The sequence below is a fragment of the Phyllobates terribilis genome, unplaced genomic scaffold (genome assembly GCF_046119375.1).
Source record: "Phyllobates terribilis strain yellow unplaced genomic scaffold, ASM4611937v1 Scaffold_2__4_contigs__length_985480577, whole genome shotgun sequence".
NCBI classification, from domain to species: domain Eukaryota; kingdom Metazoa; phylum Chordata; class Amphibia; order Anura; family Dendrobatidae; genus Phyllobates; species Phyllobates terribilis.
The window spans coordinates 530,389,923-530,415,150 of record NW_027362762.1 but is presented as its reverse complement, the minus strand read 5'-3'; the positions used below and the strand labels follow the sequence as shown (position 1 = coordinate 530,415,150).

Here is a 25,228-nt window from a genome sequence, read left to right as displayed (position 1 = left end):
TGCGATTTTTTTTTTTTTTTTTTTAATATCACCTAGCATCCGAATGACATGCAAATGCAATTTTAACATTAGCTGTTACGTACAGTAATTCTCTGTCATTTAAAGATAGTGTTCAAAGGAAATATTCTTCAATACATATATAGATAGAAAGAGATTAGATAGATAGAAATATGTGAGTGAGATACAGTGGGTACGGAAAGTATTCAGACCCCTTTAAATTTTTCACTCTTTGTTTCATTGCAGCCATTTGGTAAATTCTAAAAAGTTCATTTTTTTTCTCATTAAAGTACACTCTGAACCCCATCTTGACTGAAAAAAAACAGGAATGTGGAAATTTTTGTAAATTTATTAAAAAATAAAAACTGAAATATCACATGGTCATAAGTATTCAGACCCTTTGCTCAGTATTGAGTAGAAGCACCCTTTTGAGCTAGTACAGCCATGAGTCTTCTTGGGAATGATTCAACAAGCTTTTCACACCTGTATTTGGGGATCCTCTGCCATTCTTCCTTGCAGATCCTGTCCAGTTCTGTCAGATTAGATGGTGAACGTTGGTGGACAGCCATTTTGGTCTCTCCAGAGATGCTCAATTGGGTTTAGGTCAGGGCTCTGGCTGGGCCAGTCAAGAATGGTCACAGAGTTGTTCTGAAGCCACTCCTTTGTTATTTTAGCTGTGTGCTTAGGGTCATTGTCTTGTTGGAAGGTGAATCTTCAGCCAATTCTGAGGTCCAGAGCACTCTGGAAGAGGTTCTCATCCAGGATATCTCTGTACTTGGCCGCATTCATGTTTCCTTCATAGCATGATGCTGCCAACACCATGTTTCACTGTTGGGATTGTATTGGTCAGGTGATGAGCAGTGCCTGGTTTTCTCCACACATACCGCTTAGAATTATCACCAAAAAGTTCTATCTTCATCTCATCAGACCAGAGAATCTTATTTCTCATAGTCTGGGAGTCCTTCATGTGTTTTTGAGCAAACTCTATGTTGGCTTTCATATGTCTTGCACTGCGGAGAGGCTTCCGTCGGGCTACTATGCCATAAAGGCCTGACTGGTGGAGGGCTGCAGTGATAGTTGACTTTGTGGAACTTTCTCCTATCTCCCTACTGCATCTATGGAGGTCAGCCACAGTGATCTTGGGGTTATTCTTTACCTCTCTCACCAAGGTTCTTCTCCCACGATTGCTCAGTTTGGCTGGACGGCCAGGTCTAGGAAGACTTCTGGTGGTCCCAAACTTCTTCCATTTAAGGATTATGGAGGCTACTGTGCTCTTAGGAACCTTGAGTAATGCAGAAATTCTTTTGTAACCTTGGCCAGATCTGTGCTTTGCCATAATTTTGTCTCTGAGCTCCTTGGGCAGTTCCTTTGAGCTCATGATTCACATTTGGTCTGACATGCACTGTGAGCTGTGAGGTCTTATATAGACAGGTGTGTGCCTTTCCAAATCAAGTCCTATCAGTTTAATTAAACACAGCTGGACTCCAATGAAGGAGTAGTACCATCTCAAGGAGGATCACAAGGAAATGGACATCATGTGACTTAAATATGAGTGTCTGAGCAAAGGGTCTGAATACTTATAACCATGTGATATTTCAGTTTCTCTTTTTTAATAAATTTGCAAAAATTTCTAAATTTCTTTTTTTTTCAGTCAAGATGCGGTGCAGAGAAAAAAATGTACTTTTTTAAATTTACCAAAGGGCTGCAATGAAACAGAGTGAAAAATTTAAAGGGGTCTGAATATTTTCCATACCCACTGTATATAATCAGTGCTTTGCGTGTATAGCTTACTGTACATGTATTTTAGTAATAAATATGATATTAATAGGCTAGGAAGGGGCCATGGATCTTGTCTCCCTCCCAGACTACAAATATCAGCTCTCAGCTGTCCCAGAAGATGCGCATCCATAATATGTGCCAATTCTGGCGCTTAGCCTCTGCTCCTCCCACTTGCCCTAGTGTGTTGGCAAGTGGGGTAAAAGGGTTGGGGTTGATGTCAGCTCTGTATTGGCAGCTGACATCAAGCCAAGGGTTAGTAATGGAGAGGCATCTAAAAGACGCCCTCATTACTAATCCCATAGTCAAATTGTAAATAAAAAAACACCCAGAATAAAGTCCTTTATTTGAAATAATGACAGACTCCTTTATTGAAATAAAAAAAGTTATACTCACCTTTACGCCTAATTCCCTGAGTCCCATTTTCCCTGTAAAAGCATAAAAATAATAAACCAACATAATCCTCATCTGTCCGACATGAAGTTAAGCCTATGATGCCAATGTTCCCTGTAAAAGACAAAAAAAAATAAAAAACATATTCCCAACTTTCCCACGGCACTCGTGCTGACATCATTGAGGTGAACGGAGTTCATTGGCTCTGATCTCTGCTCACCTTATTTCCATCACTGAGCTGCGCTAGCTTGCACAGCTCAGGGTCTCTGCTGCATGTCAGGCTGAATGGTCGCATCATGCAACCATGCCATGTACAGTTAGGTCCATATATATTTGGACAGAGACAACATTTTTCTAATTTTGGTTCTAGACATTACCACAATGAATTTTAAACAAAACAATTCAGATGCAGTTGAAGTTCAGACTTTCAGCTTTCATTTGAGGGTATCCACATTAAAATTGGATGAAGGGTTTAGGAGTTTCAGCTCCTTAACATGTGCCACCCTGTTTTTAAAGGGACCAAAAGTAATTGGACAATTGACTCCAAGGCTATTTCATGGACAGGTGTGGGCAATCCCTTAGTTATGTCATTCTCAATTAAGCAGATAAAAGGCCTGGAGTTGATTTGAGGTGTGGTGCTTGCATTTCGAAGGTTTTGCTGTGAATTAAACATGAGGTCAAAGGAGCTCTCCATGCAGGTGAAACAGGCCATCCTTAAGCTGCAAAAACACAGAAAAAACCCATCTGAGAAATTGCTACACTATTAGGAGTGGCAAAATCTACAGTTTGGTACATCCTGAGAAAGAAAGAAAGCACTGGTGAACTCATCAATGCAAAAAGACCTGGGCGCCCACGGAAGACAACAGTGGTGGATGATCGCAGAATAATCTCCATGGTGAAGAGAAACCTCTTCACAACAGCCAACCAAGTGAACAACACTCTCCAGGAGGTAGGCGTATCAATATCCAAATCTACCATAAAGAGAAGCCTGCATGAAAGTAAATACAGAGGGTTCACTGCACGGTGCAAGCCACTCATAAGCATCAAGAATAAAAAGGCTAGACTGTACTTTGCTAAAAAACATCTAAAAAAGCCAGCACAGTTCTGAAAGAACATTCTTTGGACAGATGAAACCAAGATCAACCTCTACCAGAATGATGGAAAGAGAAAAGTATGGCGAAGGCGTGGTACAGCTCATGATCCAAAGCATATCACATCATCTGTAAAACACGGTGGAGGCAGTGTGATGGCTTGGGCATGCATGGCTGCCAGTGGCACTGGGTCACTAGTGTTTATTGATGATGTGACACAGGACAGAAGCAGCCGAATGAATTCTGATGTATTCAGAGCCATACTGTGTGCTCAGATCCAGCCAAATGCAGCCAAACTGATTGGTCGTCGTTTCATACTACAGATGGATAATGACCCAAAACATAAAAGCAACCCAGGAGTTTATTAAAGCAAAGAAGTGGAATATTCTTGAATGGCCAAGTCAGTCACCTGATCTCAACCCAATTGAGCATGCATTTCACTTGTTAAAGACTAAACTTCAGACAGAAAGGCCCACAAACAAACAGCAACTGAAAACCACCACAGTGAAGGCCTGGCAGAGCATCAAAAAGGAGGAAACACAGCATCTGGTGATGTCCATGAGTTCAAGATTTCAGACAGTCATTGCCAACAAAGGGTTTTCAACCAAGTACTAGAAATTAACATTTTATTAACAATTATTTAATCTGTCCAATTACTTTTGGTCCCTTTAAAAACAGGGTGGCACATGTTAAGGAGCTGAAACTCCTAAACCCTTCATCCAATTTTAATGTTGATACCCTCAAATGAAAGCTGAAAGTCTGAACTTCAACTGCATCTGAATTGTTTTGTTTAAAATTCATTGTGGTAATGTCTAGAACCAAAATTAGAAAATTGTTGTCTCTGTCCAAATATATATGGACCTAACTGTAGATGTAGCAGAGCTAGACGCATCAAGGAACAAATGGAATATCTTCTCGTCGGATAGGTGTGGAATATAATGGTTTATTATTTTTGTTCTTTTACAGGGGGCGTGGGCTTCAGTGGATTTTATTTCAGTAAAGGAGTCTGTGTCATTATTTCAAATAAAGAAATTTTTTCGGGGTGTTTTATATTCAAAATTTGTATATATAAATGTATTTGTATGTATAAATGTCTATTCTATTGTGACGGGTCACGATGTGATTTTACTGTATGTGGCTGTTGAAATGTCGGTTTTTGTATGAGATGGATGAGTAAAAGTCGAACGGCACTCGCATGGTCAGAATGCTGTGCTTTTTTTTTTTTCTCGCACCCATTGACTTGCATTGGCGAGTCTCGTCCGATATTCACGGTAAAACGCAGCATGCTGCAATTTTTTTTCCAGTCTGATCTGAGCTGAGAAAAAAATGGCAGATGAGCAGGCAATCATAGAATAACATTAGTTAGAGTGCAATCTGATTTTTTTATCGGATTGTACTCGTCCGTTTCTCTCGCAGATGAGTATGAACCCTTAGTGTGTGTATATATGTGTTTATTAATGTAAATCATGATTTGGCAGATCATGGCACGAGCACTCTATATTGACTTAAAAACGGATGTGATCCATGTATTGACTTACAGTATTAGGCACTGATATCCTAGCAAAGAAATAAAAGGGGGAGTGAGGATGAAGGCTCTATGAATATTGCAGAAAAGAATACTTCACTCATGCATAAGTCCTTTATCCAAACTTATTTACTGTTTTAGTGTACATTATAGTAAGTGCATAAACGCATAATAAGGCGGTCGGCCAAGTTTTTAAATGTCTGTGGTATGATCTGCAGGTCTTTGTAGTGGGTAATAATCCCACAGCTGCCATATTGAAGTACAGCAGACAAATCCTCCTGGTCATCTTCTCCTTATACTGTTTCGCCAGGCAGAATGCATCCCATGTACGGTAAGACGTAAAATGCACAATGTATTGAAGTGTCCAGATGTTTTTTGCTAGCTGTAATAATATATTGAAAATTAGCTGAGTTGGCTTTTTGTGTTTATATACTTATAAATATGCTTCAGTTGTTGTTTGATGACGTTCATTTTTGCATTGGAGGTGAGCGGTGCTGATAACGTTATGACTTAACATACCTGTCATGCGTTCATAATCGGCACATATTGTGCTCGTGTGCTTTATGTTGGAATAGGACATGTGCACAATACCTACTGAAAATGCACGCATCTCTTCAGGTATATAAGGTCTGAACGTCATCTGCAAATCTCACCGCCATTGGAAAGTGAGCGGCACTGGAATATCGCCTTAACTTTTTAGTTTCTGCTATAGATAGGTTTTTATAACAAACACAAAGATACTCATTAAATTATACAGAAGACAAGGAAAGGCTATCCAAAGAATCTAAAACCATGTTCATATAAAACTCTGTCAGTAAATCCTGACAGGTTTGCTTTAAGAGTAACACAAACTTCAACAGATACCAGGAGGAGTGAGGGTCCTGCTGCTCGCAATTGTACAATCTATGAGGAAATAGGGGGACACAAAAGGTAGATGCTAAAAAGTGCTAGTATTGTGTGGTCAAGCCATCAATATCATAAATAGTGGCATTCAAATAACACTACATGAATCGGTCACCAGCCAGTACAGGTACAACGTTTTATTGAGTGCATTGAAGAGAGAACAGGGGATAGTTAGTTAGACTAGTGAGGTTAGGTGATAGGCCAATCTAAAGAAATGTGCTTTTAAGGCACGCTTGAAACTGTGGACACTGAGAATTAACTGGATAGTCTGGGTTAATGCATTCAGCAAAACTGGTGCAGTATGAAAGAAACTAACTAAGGCCGGAGACACGTAGGCGTATGACATCCGTTGCGATAGGCTAATGACACTCGGCTCCTGCTCTGCTGTGAGTGTGAGCCAAGTGTCAGTGCTCTGTGTGCCGATCCTCTCGCATGAGAGAATCGCAGCACAGGTGCGGAGGAGACAGAGAAATTAATTTCTCCATCTCCTCTGTCCTCTGTTCTGGCGTCGGCAGGAATCACACTGCACTTGGGTGATATCCGAGTGCAGTGCGATGTTGCACACGCACCCATAGACTTACAGTCATGGCCAAAAGTTTTGAGAATGACACCAAAATTATATTTTCACATTATCTGCTGGCCTCTGGTTTTTATTAGTGTTTGTCTGATGTTTATATCACATACAGAAATATAATTGCAATCATATTATGAGTACCAATAGGTTATATTGACAGTTAGAATGAGTTAATGCAGCAAGTCAATATTTGCAGTGTTGCCCCTTCTTCTTCAAGACCTCTGTAATTCTCCCTGGCATGCTCTCAATCAACTTTTGGACCAAATCCTGACTGATAGCAGTCATTCTTGCATAATCAATGCTTGCATTTTGCCAGAATTTGTTGTTTTTTGTTTGTCCACCCGTCTCTTGATGATTGACCACACGTTCTCAATGGGATTAAGATCTGGGGAGTTTCCAGGCGATGGACCCAAAATCTCTATGTTTTGTTCCATGAGCCATTTAGTTATCACCTTTGCTTTATGGCAAGGTGCTCCATCATGCTGGAAAAGGCATTGTTGGGCACCAAACTGCTCTTGGATGGTTGGGAGAAGTTGCTCTTGGAGGACATTCTGGTACCATTCTTTATTCATGGCTGTGTTTTTAGGCAAGACTGTGAGTGAGCCGATTCCCTTGGCTGAGAAGCAACCCCACACATGAATGGTTTCAGGATGCTTTACAGTTGGCATGAGACAAGACTGGTGGTAGCGCTCACCTCTTCTTCTCCGAATAAGCTGTTTTCCAGATGTCCCAAACAATCGAAAAGGGGATTCATCAGAGAAAATGACTTTGCCCCAGTCCTCAGCAGTCCACTCCCTGTACCTTTTGCAGAATATCAGTCGGTCCCTGATGTTTTTTCTGGAGAGAAGTGGCTTCTTTGCTGCCCTCCTTGAAACCAGCCCTTGCTCAAAGAGTCTCCGCCTTACAGTGTGTGCAGAAGCACTCACACCAGCCTGCTGCCATTCCTGAGCAAGCTCGGCACTGCTGGTAGTCCGATCCCGCAGCTGAAACATTTTTAAGATACGGTCCTGGCGCTTGCTGGTCTTTCTTGGGCGCCCTGGAGCCTTTTTGACAACAATGGAAGCTCTCTCCTTGAAGTTCTTGATGATGCGATAGATTGTTGACTGAGGTGCAATCTTTGTAGCTGCGATACTCTTCCCTGTTAGGCCATTTTTGTGCAGTGCAATGATGGCTGCACGTGTTTCTTTAGAGATAACCATGGTTAACTGAAGAAAAACAATGATACCAAGAACCAGTCTCCTTTTAAAGTGTCCAGTGATGTCATTCTTACTTAATCATGACTGATTGATCGCCAGCCCTGTCCTCATCAACACCCACACCTGTGTTAATGGATCAATCACTAAAACGATGTTAGCTGCTCCTTTTAAGGCAGGACTGAAATGATGTTGAAATGTGTTTTGGGGGTTAAAGTTCATTTTCTGGGCAAATATTGACTTTGCAAGTACAGTAATTGCTGTTAAGCTGATCACTCTTTGACATTCAGAAGTATATGCAAATTGCCATTACAAAAAATGAAGCAGTAAACTTTGGAAAAATTACTATTTGTCTCATTCTCAATACTTTTGGCCATGACTGTATATGGGTGCGTGCGATCCGAATTACGTATGCAATTGCAACGTGGTGTGTTTTTTTTTTCCTTTCCATCGTGATCCGATCGGAGCAGGAAAAAAAATGCCGTTGAGAACACAAGCATAGGATTAAATTGGTACGAATGCAATCCAATTTTTAATCGGATTGTATTCGTCTGATTTAATCGCAAGTGGGAGTGAGCCCTAATTGTCGCTGTATGAGTGGTCGTAACCATGGATACTTAAGCTACTGCAATGACCTGCATGGGGACAGCGACATAGCGAATACAAAGAACTATACTACATTTCTAATTGGAGGCATTTGATAATATTATTATTGTTACACTTACTATATATTGGGATAGGATCTTGGCGATGGGAATACCCCTTTAATGAACGATCTAACCCCTTAGTGACCACCAAACGTCTTTTTACTGACCTACGATATAAGAGACTAGCGTTCCCCGACAGGTGACAATCCTGTAGCTGTCGGCTGTGCACTAGAGCTGACAACTTGCTGTATAGCCACGATCAGTGTTGGCACCGACCATGGCTGTTTAACCCATCAGATTCTGCTGTCCATAGTGACTACAGCATCTAAATAGTTAAGAGTGTGGGGACTCCCTATTTAACCCCATTGGCACCCTGAGATCATGATTGTGTGGTCCTGATGTTTGCCTTGGCAGTTCATGGCCAAACAATGGCCTTAGAGTTTGCTGGCTATAGCGGCCTGTTCAGTAGTTATCAAAATTTAGATGGTAAAAATAAACTTTTTCATTCTTGTCGTGCCACTTTCCATTACTTCCTGAAAAGAACCAGAAGGGTTAATGAACTACCTGAACGCAATTTTAAATACGTTGAGGGGTGCAGTTTTTAAAATGGTATGACTTTTGGGTGGTTTCCAACATATAGGACCCCCGAAGTCACTTCAAAACTGAATGGGTCCCTATAAAAATAAGTTTTGTAATTTTCCTTAAAAAAAATAAGGAAAAATTACTGCTACAGTTTTAAACCTTCTAAAATACTAACAAAATAAAACAACACTTCACAAATGATGCTGATGTAAAGCAGACATGAGGGAAATGTTATTTATTAATGTTTTTGTGTGGTATAACTAGCTGGATCAAAGGGATAATAATTCAAAGTTTGAAAATTGCAATTTTTTAAAACATTTTTGTCAAATTTCTCATATTTTTTATAAATAAACGCAAAACATATCAACCTAAATTTACCATTATTATAAAGTATCATGTGTCACAAAAAAGTCTCAAAATCAATGGGATATGTTGAAGCATTCCAGAGTTATTACTACATAAAGTGACCCTGTTCAGATTTCAAAAAAGTGGTCCAGTCACTAAGGGGTTAAATCAGATATAACCCCAAGAGTGATTTATGCTGCTTGGGATTTTTGGTAGAACCACACACGGAAATGGCAATTTCAGGTTTATGTAGGTTAATAGAGAGAGAAAACACAAGGAGCTCAGTTTTTGACAGATTCAGTTTCAGCCAGAGGGAGAACATGATGTTGGAGACAGAGAACAGACAATCACTGGTATTTTGTAGTAATGCGGGCTGTCAGGAGACGATGTGTATAAATGCGTGTCATCAGCATAGAGCTGATACTGAAACCCAAATCTGCTAATGGCTTGTCCAATAGGGGCGGTATACACAGAAAAGCAGAGGGAAGCCAGTACTGAATCCTGTGAAACTCTGACAGTAAGGCTATGTGCGCATGTTGAGTATTTGATTGCAGAAATTTATGCAATGTTTTTGCATCTCTTGGCTGCAAAAAAGCTGTGGAAAAAACTCACAATTTCGTGCATTTTTGCATTTGTTTTTGTACAGCAATGAATGCTTTTTGGAGCTACTGTAAATAAAGATATTTTAAAAAAGAAACGTGGGACATCGCTATAATCCTTGGATTAACGTCGGATCTGGGGTGAGTATGTTGGATTAATTTAAATGATTAAAGAATGTGTCTGTTTTATTTCAAATAAAGTGTTTTATTCTTGGTGTGTGTGTTTATTTAACTGTTTACTTACAGGTTTAGTAAGTAATGAGTGTGTCTGGCAGATACCTCTTCATTACTAAACCTAGTGCTTGGTGTCAGCGACACCTAATCCCATTATCCCTAATCCCATGCAAATATGAAGTGCCATAGTAGGGGGCCATTAGGCCAATATGTACCCTTGCTATTAATAACAGCTCATAGCTGTTTGGGTATATCCCCACGATCAGGAACCAGCAGCGCTTTGGATGTAGCGTCTTTCCGCTGCGGCCAAAACGCTGCGTCCTAATGCCGCACTTGTTTTGTCAGTACATGTGGATCCACCACATGTAATGACATTTCAATCTGTCAAAATCTGCAGTGGAAGCAGAAATTGACATGCTGCTGGTGAGTTTACCTAGCGTCAAAAACAAGCACAATGGGCATGGGATTTCTTATAAATGAAATAAAATGAATTAAATAAAAAAAATGGTGTGGGCCCTTGGGGGCTGATATTACTAGCCAGGGAAGGGGCCATTAGCCAAAAATGTTTTCTGGCTATTAACAGCCCACAGCTGTTTACTTAAAGTTTACTGGCTACATTACAGGGGAACCCCTGAAAAAAATTGACAGCTGTGAGCTGAAATTAATAGCCAGGGAAGGGGCATGGATATTAGCCTTCTCCAAGGGTAATAATATCAGCCCTCAGTGGCCCTAGAAATGGTGCATCAATAATAATAATAATAGCCTCGCTCTTCCCACTTGCCCTGATGCGGTGGCAAGTGGGGTAATAGGGTTGGGGTTTGTATTGGCAGCTGACATGAAGCCCAGGTTAGTAATGGAGGGCGTCTATAAGACACCACATTACTAACCCCATAGTAAAGTTTTGGAAATAAACTCATGGCCTGAAAAAAATCCTTTTTTTTAAATAAGTCTACACGGTTTTAATCATTTATTTAAAAGTAAAAAGCACAGTATACTCACCTAACGCCTAATCCTCTGAAGCCAATGTCCCCTGTAAAAAAAGAAAAAGAAAAAAGCAATCTTATACTCACCTATCGTCCAATCCATTTGAAGCCATTGTCACCTGTAAAAAAAACAAAACATAAAAAACAACCATATCCCTCATCGGTCCGACGTGATGACATAATCCAGAGTGTCCCACGACAATTGGATCATTTCTAGAACAGTCACATCAGCAGTCACTCATGTGACTGCTCTACAGGACTGACACAGGCATTGTGTAGCGCTGAGCTGCCATGAGAGAGGTCACACGAGTTCATCAGCTGATGAGCCCAGGTGACTTCACTTATGGCACCAGCGCTGCGTGAGAACTTACTGCGGTGCAGTAAGTGAGCTCACTGGAGCTCATCAGCTGATGAACTTGTGTGACCTCTCTCACAGCCGGTTAGTGCTATACTCTGTGAGAGCGATCACGCTCCTGTCAGTGTATCGTCGCCTGCCGGATAAAGCAGTCACATCTCCTGATGTGACTGTTCTACAAATGATCCGATCGCCGTGGAACACTCTGGATTATGGCGGATAGGTGAGGATTATGGTGGTTTTATTATTTTTGATTTTTTACAGGTGACATGGGCATCGGGGATTAGGTTTACATGAGTATAATGTGTTTTTTATTTATATTACATTATTTATTTATTTCAACAATTTTTTTTCTTTACTGTGAGCACAGGCATCGGCTGATGAGACTACTACTCCCATCAGCGGCGCCTGCTCTCGCTATTATCAGCGATAGCAGCCGTAAGCTGATGGGAGGAGTAGTCTCTCATCAGCTGACGCCTGTGACCCACGGTCAATTCTTTGTGCTTTTTTGCTGCGTTTTTGACCCATTGACTTTAATTGAGTCAGTTAAATACGCAGCAAAAGTCCACAGCAAATCCGCAAACCGTTTTATACCTGCGTTTTTGCTGTGGATTTGACGGACTCAATTGAAGTCAATGGGTAAAAAACGCGGCAAAACCGCACAAAGAATTGACATGCTGCAGATTTAAACGCACAGCAAATCCTGAAAGTAAAATGAGTGAGCATGTGCACAGCACTTCAGGATTCTCATTGACTATGCTGGCATAAGGATTTGCTAGAGTTTTTGGGATGATTCCGAGCGGATAAAACGCCGCTAAAAAGGCACCGTGTGCACACAGACTAAGTGCAAGAGGAGAGGAAGAATACCTGGCAATTGGTTCAAGGAAGGAGTGGTCTGAGGAGTAGCAGAACCAAGATAGAACGGTGTCCTTGAGGCCTATAGAGTGGAGCATAGTGAGGAGCTGGTGGTTCACAGTGTCAAATGCTTCAGAGAATTCCTGGATAATCAGCAGGGAGTAGTGGCATTAAATTTTGCTGTTAAGTAGATCGTTTGAGACTTTACACTCTACAGAAACTGCCCTTACTAGAAAGCAGAAGCCAGATTGTAAAGGGCGAAGAAGAGTGAGAAATAGCGAATTAGAAGAGAGTGAACCAAGTGTTCTAGGAGTTTAGAGATAATGGGGAGATTAGAGACAGCTCTGTAGTTACCAGTTCTGGTCAAGGATTGGTTATTTTAATAATGGGTTTATGATGGTTTGTTTGAAGGTGGAAGGAAAGACACAATAGGAAAAAGAGAGGTTAAATATCATAGGTACAGTGGGGAAAATAAGTATTTGATACACTGCCGATTTTGCAAGTTTTCCCGCTTACAAACAATGGAGAGGTCTGTAATTTTTAGGTACACTTCAACTGTGAGAGACAGAATCTAAAAGTAAAAAACAGAAAATCACATTGTATGATTTTTAAATAATTAAATTGCATTTTATTGTATGAAATAAGTAATTGATCACCTACCAACCAGCAAGAATTCTGGCACTCAGGTCTGTTCGTTTTTCTTTATGAAGCCCTCCTACTCTGCACTCATTGCCTGAATTAATTACACCTGTTTGAACTCATTACCTGTGTAAAAGACACCTGTCCATACAATCAATCAATCACAGTCTGACCTCTCCACCATGGCCAAGACCAAAAAGCTGTCTAAGGACACCAGTGACAAGATTGTAGACCTACACAAGGCTGGGATGGGCTATAGGACAATAGGAAAGCAACTTGGTGAGAAGGCAACAACTGTTGACACAATTATTAGAAAATGGAAGAAGCACAAGATGACTGTCAATCTTCCTCGGTCTGAGACTCCACGCAAGGTCTCGCCACGTCTGGTAAAGGTGATTCTGAGAAAAATCATGAATCAGTCCAGAACTACAATGGGAGGACTTGGACCTGGACCTGAAGAGAGCTGGGACCACAGTCTCAAACATTACCATTAGTAACACATTACGCCATCATAGATTAAAATCGTGCAGGGCACGCAAGGTCTCCCTACTCATGCCAGCACATGTCCAGACTGGTTTGAAGTTCACCAAAGACCATCTGGATGATCCAGAGGAGGCATGGGAGAAGGTCATGTAGTCAGATGAGATCAAAATAGAACTTTTTAGTATCAACTCCACTTGCTGTGTTTGGAGGAAGAAGAAGTATGAGTACAACCCCAAAAACAGCATCCCAACCGTGAAGCATGTTGGGAGAAACATCATACTTTGGGGGTACTTTTCAGCAAAGGGGACAGGACGACTGCACCATATTGAAGGGAGGATGGATGGTGTCATGTATCGCGAGATTTTGACCAACAACCTCCTTCCCTCAGGTAGAGCATTGAAATTGGGTAGTGGCTGGGTCTTCCAGCATGACAATGACCCAAAACACACAGCCAGGGCAGCTAAGGAGTGGCTCCATAAGAAGGAGTGGAGTGGTCTATGTAGTCTCCAGACCTGAACCCAATATAAAATCTTTGGAGGGAACTGAAACTCGGTGTTGCCCAGAGACAGCCCCAAAACCTGAAAGATCTGGAGAAGAGGAGTGGGCCAAAATTCCTGCTGCTGTGTGTGCAGACTTGATCAAAACTGCAGGAAACATCTATATCTGTAATTGCAAACAAAGGTTTCTGTACCAAATCTTAAGTTCTGTTTTTCTATTGTATCAAATACTTATTTTATGCAATAAAATGCAAAGTAATTATGTAAAAATCATACAATGATTTTCTGGATTTTTTTTAAGATTCTGTCTCTCACAGTTGAAGTGTACCTACGATAAAAATTACAGACCTCTCCATTCTTTGTAGGTGGGAAAACTTACAGAAATCTACAGTGGAGAAAATCAGTATTTGATACACTGACAATTTTGCAAGTGTGGCAAGTATAGATTTCCTGAGCAAGATGACAGTTCTTGACAGAGAAGGAAAGAAGGAGAGGGGAGTTAGTAAGATCATGCACTGAGCAGAGCCGAGAAAAGACCAGGTCCAGTGTATTCCCATCTTCATGTGTAGGAGCGATCAAAAGCTGTGATCATTTTCCTCTCCCTTACCCTCCCCCCCATGTCCCTTAGGCTTGCAACTTATTGTTTTTCTCTTGCTGTGTGATACTTCTTTCAGTCAGGTCCCATCTTTTTTTCCCCACAACCAAGAGTGCATGATCTAACATCTCTCCATCTCCACAGCTAGATCTACTAATGGTCGAGATTGCCTTTCCTCCAGTTCAGTCAGAAACCTCAGTGGACTCCTCTAAGCCAGACTCTGAGTCATTGAATAATGTTAGCAGGCCTTGGCCATGCATGACCTCATCTAGTCAATAAGGAACATCACCCCAGACTAGCATGAGATTCCCTTCACCGACTTAAGCCCCCGTCTCACATAGCGATATCGCTAGTGATATCGCTGCTGAGTCACGGTTTTGGTGACTCACCAGCGACCTCACCAGCGATGTCGCTGTGTGTGACACTTTGCAATGATCAGGCCCCTGCTGTGAGGTCGCTGATCGCTGCAAAGTGTCCTGGACCATTTTTTGGTCGTTGGCCTCCCACTGGCCAGCACACATCGCTGTGTGTGACCAGCGGGACCAACGATCTGGCTGGTAACTATGGTAAACATCGGGTTACTAGGGGCACGCGCGCACTTAGTAACCCGCTGTTTACCATGGATACCACTCTGCTACGGTGCGCGGAGGCTCCAGCGCACCGTAGCAGAGTGGTATCCATGGTAAACAGCGGGTTACTAGGGGCACACGCGCACTTAGTAACCCGATGTTTACCATAGTTACCAGCCTGCTCCTGCTTGCAGCAGGCTGGTAACGGGAGCAGGACATCGTGGAACGATTCTTTCCACGATATCGCTGCTCCCCTGATCGCTGGTGAGCCTGCCTGTTTGACAGCTCACCAGCGATGTATTAGCGATGCAGCAACGATCCCTGACAGGTCGTATCGTTGTCGGGATCGCTGCTGCATCGCTTAGTGTGACGGGGCCCATAGGCAACAGCAGATGTCTTTTACTATAGTTAGAGATTTTGATCACTTACTATTCAGGGAACAGGCTTCCCTCTATCTTTTTCTAGGAGACCATTACTTAAACTTAAACTGCTTGGCTTGCTTGAACGAAGACTTATACACCCTCCATCTTCATCTTCAAGGCTATGTTAACACGAGAACTTGAGATTTTACCTCATTCATATATGCTTCTCTGTAGGGAAAATTTCTCATCTAAGAGTCTAGGTTTGCATACGTGGATGACTCGTGGATCAAGTTGCTTTAATACAAGAGTTCTCTCACCTGTCTTTCTGTAGGTTCTTTATCTTGTAGGGCCGGGCTTTGTGCAATCAGATTATCTAATTTTCCAAGTCCAGGAAGTCATTGTCTCCAATAGATTCTAGGGATAATACTCTATGTGAATCACAACATTACAGGGGATATTGTGGGGAAATCTTTACAACTGCTGGCAAGAAGGCATTGGTGGTGTTGCGCCCTTAAGCGTAAAGTGAGGTTTTGCAATTACAGAGCTTGCATGAAACCACACATTGGTATTTTACAAAAAAAACTATAAGGCCCACACACCTTTAGGATTAAAGTTAATATACAGGTGCACAAATGTGCAATGTAGCCAATGCACAAATATATGCGAACCCTATGCATCAGCACACTACCATTAATGAATACATGAACACTGCTATTTAAAACTTAAGGTACTTAGTTAGCGTTTTTGATCAAAGAGCACAAAAAACATCCAGCTACGTCAAGGTGTACCCAAATATGGATGGTGTAGCCCACCAGATGAAGACAACATTTTTTTTTTTTTTAAATTGGTGTCAGTCTCTTAGTGGGAGGACTTTTAATGACTGTATTGTGTTCCCCAAATAATTAAATAAGCATGAGTTTTTACAGAAACTGCAAAAATCCAATTTTTTACAAATCAAAAGTTGTTGAATCTAAAGAAAAAAAAAAAGCTCAAAAATAAGGCACTTATTTTGTATTACTATAAAACTATATTTATTTATCTTGCATGGTGAAGGCAAAAAAAACTACGCCTGTATTGCCATGTTTGTTCATCCTAGCTCACAAAAAATAAATTAAACAATGATCATGGAGTTTTATGAACCGCAAAATGGTACAATAATACTAATAAAAACTACAGCTCATTTTGCAAGAAATAACCCTGTGAGGAGCTGTCCACTTACTAAAGGCTATGAGACTTTTCCATCACGGAGCTCCGTTTCCATCAATATTATTATTGTGTTTTATTAGAGATTGCTGGCTGTGTTTTATTAATGTTCTGCTTGCTCGTCAGTTTATGTACACTAATTTTACTTGTAAAGTGTAATCTCATTAGTATCTCAGGAGCCTCTAACCATTGTTCAAACAGTGTCTAGGCTTATTGTGTGAGTCTTGAAAGAAGATCCGGCAGATCCATCACCACAGAACTGAATAAACATGGTACCGTTGTGGGATCTGTCGTCTGGATTTAAACTTTCTTAAAGGATTATTGCTACTGGATAACTGTGTTTCCATAGTTTTACCTGTCGGCTGGAGGATCGTGGACTCTGACTACTGACTATTCTGGCACAAAGGCCGTGGAACTACCGGGGAGGGAAGGGGATCTTGTAGACTGAGACAATTGTATTTTGGACATTTATCTGGAATTGCTGTATTACCATGGGTGTGAGGAATATAATATTGGTGCATCGTTAACCTGCCTAGGTGATTATCGAAATCCAGAACCTCAGACCCTTACAAACCCCTATACTACTCTGTACTCAGAAGAGTTAAAAGGCTTTCTTGTGTAAATGAATTAAAAAAAAGAAAAGATATTTATTCCTCACTGTAAATGCAAAAAAAAAGGGTCAGAACTGGTGTTTTCTGTTAATCTTTTATACCAAAAAGTTGGAATTAAGTGATGTAAAAGTCATAAGTCTCTAAAAAGGTGACCAGTGAAAACAAATGCGTATCCTGCAAAAAAAATAAGCCCTCAATATAGCTCAGTTGATGGAAAAATGTTTATGGTTCTCAGAGTTTGGCAACACAAAGCAATTTTTTTTATTATACAAAAGTGATAAAACCATATAGATATGGCATCGCCATAGAATAAAGATATTGCCTTATTTTTGCAGCCAGTGACAGATGTAAAACTTAAAATTTTAAAAAGCAACAGCAGAATTCCTGTTTTTTTCTTTTTCTTACAATAGTTAATAAAAGTTACGCATTAGGTTGTATGTACACCAAAATGGTGCCCTGGCAAATACAACTCATCCTGCAAAAAAAAAACAAAAAGCAAAAATATAAAAATGATGTCTCCTGGAATGTGACGATGAAAACACATAAAAAGATGTAGAAACGTTAAGACACAATTTGGCCTGGACCTTAAGGAGTTGTCTCTAAAATCGAAACCCCAAAAGCTAAGTGTCTTATGAGGATTCAAAAGAAAATGCTTAACCCCACCAAATAATCAGAAAGTAGTAACAGAAAACAGTATTTTTTGTGACGTGCGATCAATATTAATCAGTAAAGTGCCAATATATATTAATCAAAGTTTACCACCAGTGAAGTTGTAATGATCTTAAAATGTATAGCAAAATACAAGTTCATGCAATTTAACCCATCTTACATCATTCTTCACAGCGCCCCGTGCCAGGATATCATTCTTTGGTTTCTTGAGAAGTCAGACAGAGACACAGCCATGTCTGCACTGGCTGAACTGGGTGGCATGGAATCATATTTTCATTCCTTTCCTTACTTTAGTCATATCAAGTGTGGAAGTCAAGGAGGAGCAATGATCATTGTACGGGAAGACCAGAGGTGAGAGGTGTACTGCTTGTTACGCCTTGTTACTCCTTTTATCCACCATAAGATAATATATAGGTAACCACTCTATTGAAGTGTCAGCAGCTTGATGTCAAGAAAACATCCATAAAGTGCTGATAACATTGGGGGAGGAAGATTGAACTTGATGGACCTAGGTCTTTTTTCAGCCTGTGTTACTATGTATCATCAATCTGATAGATTAGAGATTACTCGTTGATTTCTATGTGCAGTAATGGCAGTGGAGAACTATCGGCATCAGATAATGATTGTCTTTAGGGTTTACACTTTTTTGCAACACTCACGATGAAGCCTAGGGCGCGATTCATCAAGGTGTTTAGAATTCTGGAGTAAAACACCTTAAAGTATCACAACATCTTGAAGTTGCGCAAAAAAAAAAGAAAAAGTGTTTTTTGGCATTTTTATTGCAACTTAGTGATGTTTACTATAGTGGGCGGAGATTGGACAAGACTGGGCATGACCTGGCAAAGTTATCAAAATTTACACCTTTTTAGTGGTAGAAATTACGCCAGAAATGTACTTTAGTGTCCAGAGGGGAGTAACATATCTGATGAAGGTGCACACTAGTTGTAAGATGCATCTAATTCATTAAGTGTCGTGCGTGTGTTAATGAATTCGGTGCATGTTACTCCAGCAATCCCTTCATTAAGAGTCAGACCCATAGTGATCAGTGTAATAATTCCTCATAAGCATATGTCACTATTGACAGAAAGTGACATTTGTAGAATTATGTCTTTGGGCAGTAATATTATAATTATTTCTGTCTTTTCCATTCTAAAGTCAAAATTTCTGAAGCGGCAGCGTCCTGTATTATGTGACCAATTCTTTTTTTCTGGCTTACTTTTCCAGTGAGGAGGATGATGCCCTGTATGAGAAGGTGACTGCAGAGCAGTGGACGTTGCAGTGTTTAGTAGATTTACTCTCCATTAATCCTCACACCGGGCTCGCAGCGGATTTCTTTCTCTACTGCCTTAAGGTAACTCTATGCAACACATCCACTGATACCATTGAGTAACAGAAAGTTTCTTCCGCAAACTACTTAAGTGGCATAAATAAAGTTTTTATAATTTTTGTGACAATCTACTAATCTTTCTCTCGCTCCCTCCTTCTCTCTCATTCTCTTTCTCTCCTGATCCTTCTTAGAGGCTGACACTCATTACTACAGGAGACGGACCAGACCTCAGTCCTAGTCCAGAGGACAGTCTGTTAGATATAGAGCATAAGCTTACACTCCGTTATCAGTCTCAAGAGAAACAGCTTCAGCTTCTTCAGGTTTTATCAGTGCTCTGTGAGAGGATCTCTGACTCCATTTTTACTAACATCAAGCAGGTGAGAAGTGATTCAGTAGATAAATTTCTTTTCAATGCAAAATTTTTGTTATTAAATGTAATGTGTCTTTATCTGTGTACAGGTAGTGGAGTTTGTTTTGATGACTCTGGAGAGGGCCTGTTCAAGCCTTGCCACCTCGGAAGGAGGTACAGTGACATCTCAAACACTTAGTATGGCTATGGGACTCATAGCTGCCATGTTGGGAGCTGTGGAGGTAAGTGCACGAATCTGAACATAAAGAGTGGAAGTTATACAGGCATAACCTAGCAAAATATCACACACTTTTGGTTAGTCATCTGACCCATTGTAATAGTCATGACTCCTAAGACTTCGAGGAAAATGTATGTCATGTAACTATAAAAAGCAATATGAAGCATTTAAATGGGTCCGATCGAAATGGAATAAAATAACAGTACCCTCACCACCAATAAAGAGAAGCCCTAAGTGTCTCTGTGATTTGCTTCATATATAGGACATGTTATTCTGGCTGGCAGTTGCTTCCTTTGCAGGAGAATAGCGAGAAGAAGCAGCTCCCCAGAATTGAGTGTGTATAAGTGTACTAAGTGTTTGATATCGATTCAGCACAGGACTTGTTGCCTCTGGTCAAGGTACATGATGGAGCACCTATTTGTAGTATGCTTAAAGGGGTAGTCTATTTACAGCAAGTTATCACCTATACCACTACTGGGACCCGCACCAATCGGCAGATCGGAGAATTATTATTCTCATTACAAATTGGCGGGGAGGTCAGACCCCCGACCGTCGCTCCATTCATTTTTTGTGTAGCTGTCGGAAAAAAAGCTGAGCACAGCGCTCGGCAGTCAGCTAAGAAATAAATAGAACAACAAGTCAGGCATGCACACTGCCTTGCCATTCTAGCTTGCATAAAAGTTCCCCATTTTCCCAATTTGTGCATATTTTAGTTGGTCTTTTTTTTTCTTCATTTTCTTACATTTCATCAGCTCTGCCTTCATTTTTTTTTGTCCTTCTAAGTGACTTAAAGCATTTTTTTTAGTGCTTTGGAATGTGTGGCAGAGCAGTGATACACTGACCGGGGCGAGACCGCTCCTTTTGATGATAGGATTGCTGCTGACTGTGACTCCTTGAGTTAAACAGCTGTGATGTGGTTATTTTGATCTGTCGTTGCAGCAGGATGCTGGCATTACGAACACTGTAGTTAAAATATAATGTAAGAGGTTAAAGAGGACCTTCCAGCTCTTCTGACAAGTTGTTTTAGCAGATAATTGTATTACCCCTTTCATTTTGTCTGATAAGCACTCCTCCCATCAAAATGTTTATCCTTTTAATATATTGCAATCATCATATTATACAGCACTTTGTACTTACAAATGCTGATTTCTCGATTACTATATTGGGGGACACAGGAAACCATGGGTGTATGCTGCTGCCACTAGGAGGCAGACACTATGCACACAAAAAATAGCTACTCCCCAGCAGTGTACACCCTCAACTGGCACCAAATCAATCAGTTTAGCTTAGTGTCAGTAGGAGGCGGACATGGGTCTTTCAGTAGACCCATATCTACCTTGGTTTTCATTGATTTCCACTAATCATTTTTCCCTTTTCCAGAAGGCTTTATTCTTCACAAGCCTCTTGGAGGGAAACGGTGTGAACAGCCACTCTATTATCCCACGTAGCGACAGAGATTACGGTGTGGACTGACACCCCGCATCCTCATCTGTCTATCTTGCAGGACCTGAATCCCTAACACACGAGATGTGTTCAGATGATTTGAAGGATGGTCCTGGCCCCCCACTCCTGCCCGCTCACCTACCAGAGCCAAACGGCGTCAGGAGGTACAAACGCTCTGCAATCCGGTGACGTTCGGACATCCGATGGGGTAGCTGAGATTCATTTTCAGTGATAGAGAGGTAATTTTCTCCACAGTTCCTCTCCAGTGGCTCCAGGGTCGCCCTCTCCCTCTCCAGCAGATCCCTGCACAGGAAGCACTACATACAGGGGATTCTATATTGGGCTTCGCTGTGTGTCTGGGGGGGTGGGTGTGTGTTTACAGCACAAGACCTTCCCTGCCGCCATCGTCCTTTGACCTCCACGCCGCTCTCCCTTCTCGGCCGGCCTCCCTCCTTACTCTAGGCACCAGCTTTTTGTGCTGCCTAGCCGCAGCATTCAGCCATGCCCTCTTACTTCCTCTTTCATCCCACCGGCTTTTCTTGCACCCAGTGTGGACACGCCCCCTTTCTTCTCAGTGGGGCAGAAGTCTGCGCACCCTTTTCCCTTTCTTAGGCTCGCCTCCTTCCCCGCGGCCACCATTTTCAGCATCCGGACACTCGGATCTTAATGAAAATTGGTCTGTTCCTCCAGCTGTAGACTCTCCAGTTTCCAGACTATCCACCAACACATTTCTTCCCCTTACGGACGAAGCATCGCTGAAGGATCCCAATGATAGTTTCATGGAGTCCTTTGCCAAGTCAGCCTTTTGAAGCAGCGCAGGCTCCGCCCTATGCCCTGCCTTTGCCACCAGGTGGGTCTCAAAGTCTGCATCTGCATGGGCCAAACAATTATGTCAAGGCATCCTTACGGTAGCTGCGTCTGACGAGTTAGCTGACTTAGCGGACCAGATTTCACAAGCGGGGAAATACGTATTGTCCGCCGCCTTGGATGTCGCCTCCTGTGCTGCTCAACGTCCAGTAATGTAGTGGCCATACGCAGAACCATACTTCTAAGAAATCCCTGACTAGATTGCCCTTCCAGGGATCGCGTCTGTTTGGTGCCAGGCTGGATCAGATCATTATAGAGGCCATTGGGGGAAAAAGTTCTCTTCTTCCGCAGGCCAAACCTTGGCGCCCTTTCCCTAAGTGAAAATTTCGTCCTTTTCGGCACTTCTTGCCTTCGGAAGATTCTTCCCATCAAGAGAGGCTTCAGACACAACAGGCAAGGAGAAAGACTTCCTTTAAACAGACACCCTCCTGGCGCCCCCGCTGTGGGCAAGGCAGATCCTCCAGGAGCAGGCCTAACAGATTTTCTTCTGCGTGACGCCTCTTTACCGCCCAGGGAATCTCCCAGGGTGGGCGGTTGTCTTCTATTCTTCAGTAACATTTGGCTCGCCTCTGTGGAGAACGCCTGGGTCAGAGAAGTGGTATCGTCGGGATACACAATAGAATTCACTTCAAGGATCAGAGATCGCTTTTTCAAATTCCACCTCCCAAGAGGATTCCTCTCTGATTTCTGTTTTTTTTTCACAGCCATGACCTCTCACCTCCTAACAGGCATCATCACAATCTCAGGAGCATTTTACAGGTTTCTATTCAAACATCTTTGTAGTTCCAAAGAAGGATGTGTCGGTTCGACCCATCCTGGATCTCAAACTGCTGAACAAGAGGGTCCGCCTACGTCATTTCAGGATGAAGTCCCTTCTCTCAGTCATAGCTTCCATGGAACTGCAAGAGTTCTTGTGTTCGGTGGATATCTAAAACTTCTACCTCCATGTTCCGATTTCTTCGGGTCATCAGAGATTCCTACGTTTCGTGGTAAGGCAGGACCACTTTCAGTTCGTCGCTCTGCCCTTTGGGCTGGCAAACGCACCCAGGGTCTTTACAAAGATAATGGCAGCTGAGAAGCACATTTTGTGGACCAGGGCCTAGTGGTTATACCTTACCTGGACGATATCCTCGTCAAGGCTCTGTCCTTCTCCTTAGCCCAAGAAAGCCTGTCTATCACTCTCAACACTCTATCTCGGCTCGCCTGGATTGTCAACAGGTCCAAATCTAGTCAGAAGCTCGGCAACACTGGAGCTTTGACGTTTTGTATAACATTCCAGTGTTCCGAATGATCATGACCCAGAAACGTTTTGAGACCATACACAAGTTCTTCCAGTACAACGATAATGCACGGTGTCCTGCACGAGATGACCCCAACTTTGATCGTCTTTTCAAAGTTCGGCCGGTCATCAAACACTTCAACAACAAGTTTGCAGAAGTGTACCTGCCCCACAGGTACATCAGCGTGGATGAGTCCCTAGTTAATTTTAAGGGGAGGCTTGGATTCTCGGCAGTACCTGCGCAGTAAAATGGCCAGGTACCGAATTAAGATGTACAAATGTTGTGAGAGTACCTTAGGGTACACTCACAAGTTTAGAGTTTTTGAAGGGAAGAACTCCCGGATGGAACCCCCTGAATGCCCCCTGTTCTGCGAGTGAGTGGGAAAATTGTATGGGATTTGGTGCAGCCACTGCTGGATAAAAGTTATCACCTCTATGTGGATAACTTTTATACCATCATCCCTTTCTTCAACTCCCTCTCTGCGCGAGGTACTGCAGCCTGCGGTACTGTCCACAAAAATCAGAGCGGCCTCCCGAAGACGCTAATTTGGCAGATGCTCAGGAGGGGTCAGAGCAGAGCCCAATGTAGCGACCATCTGCTGGTGGTCAAGTAAAAGGACAAGAGGGATGTCCTTCTCTTGACCACCATACATGGTGATGGCAGCACACCCAGCACTGTAAGAGGTTCCTCTACACAAAGGGGTCAAACCAGACTGTGTACTGGGGTACAACAAATACATGGGGGGAGTTGATCTCTCTGATCAAGTCCTCCAGCCGTAGAGTGCTTTGAGAAAGTCCAAGGTGTGGTATAAGAAGCTAGCCGTGCACATCGTACAGATGGCAATGTACAACGGTTTCCTGCTATCACGATGTGCAGGCCAGACTTCTACGTTGTACATTCAGTTCCAGGAGGTAGTGATCAAGGCCCTGATATTTGGTAGTGGTGGAGGAGCGGGCCCAAGTACTTCCAGAACTGAAGCACCTCAAATCGTACTAGACAAGCAATTCCCGGGGGAGGTCCCTCAAAGCGGAAAAAAATGTAAGTCACAAAAGAAGTGCCAAGTATGTTAAAAAAGGGGAATACGCAAAGGCACCATTTATCAATGTGACACCTGCCCTGACAAACCTGGCCTGTGCATGAAAGAATGCTTCAGAAGGTACTACACATCCATGGACTACTAAATTCATTTCTTACTTACACAACTGATGTATGACAACCTGACGAACATTACACAACTGACATATGACAACCTGATGAATATTACACAACTGACGTATGACAGCCTGACGAACAATACACAACTGATGTATGACACTACATTATAAAGTTCACATATCAGGAATCAGTAGATCAGTTCCAAAAATGAGGCACTTGTTGGGCATTTTCACTGTTTAGGCACATCAGGGGCTCTGCAAACGCAACATGACGCCCACAGACCATTCCATCAAAGTCTGAATTCCAAAATGTCACTCCTTCCCTTCCGAGCCCTGACGGGCGTCCAAGCAGCAGTTTTCTCCCACATATGGGGTATCAGCGTACTCAGAGAAATTGCACAACAGATTTTGAAGTCCACTTTCTCCTGTTACCCTTGTGAAAATATATTTTTTTTGGCTAAAATAACATTTTTGTGGAAAAAATTAGATTTTTTTTATTTTCACAAGTCAATGTTATAATTTTCTGTGAAGCACCTGGGGGTCCAAGGTGCTCACCACACATCTAGATAAATTGATTGGGGGGTCTATTTTCAAAAGGGGGGCACTTGTTGGGCATTTTCACTGTTTAGGCACATCAGGGACTCTGCAAACGCGACTTGACGCCCACAGACCATTCCATCAAAATCTGCATTCCAAAACATCACTTCTTCCCTTCCAAGCCCTGACGTGCGTCCAAACAGTAGTTTTCAACCACACAAGGGGGTATCAGCATACTCAGGAGAAATTTCACAACAACTTTTGGGGTCCAATTTCTCCTGTTACTCTCGTGAAAATAAAAAAATAGCGGCTAAAAGATCGTTTTTGTGGGGAAAAAAAGATTTTTTTTCTTCACGGCTCTGCTTTATAAACTTTTGCGAAACACTTGGGGGTTCAAAGTGCTCACCACACAT

At 42.0% G+C, this 25,228-nt stretch overlaps 1 protein-coding gene across 4 annotated transcripts in view; it reads left to right on the top strand.

The window, feature by feature from the left end:
* Nucleotides 1–25,228, top strand: part of TANGO6 (transport and golgi organization 6 homolog) — an 84,937-nt gene that overhangs the window by 22,194 nt on the left and 37,515 nt on the right. For 3 of the 4 annotated variants that reach the window (XM_073666064.1, XM_073666070.1, XM_073666079.1), the window contains 5 exons: nucleotides 5,001–5,113; nucleotides 17,795–17,971; nucleotides 18,845–18,971; nucleotides 19,139–19,324; nucleotides 19,407–19,538. In XM_073666064.1, the coding sequence (XP_073522165.1) occupies nucleotides 5,001–5,113; nucleotides 17,795–17,971; nucleotides 18,845–18,971; nucleotides 19,139–19,324; nucleotides 19,407–19,538 (735 nt within the window). The remainder of the gene's footprint in view (nucleotides 1–5,000; nucleotides 5,114–17,794; nucleotides 17,972–18,844; nucleotides 18,972–19,138; nucleotides 19,325–19,406; nucleotides 19,539–25,228) is intronic. The other variant, XM_073666074.1, reaches the window with a different exon arrangement.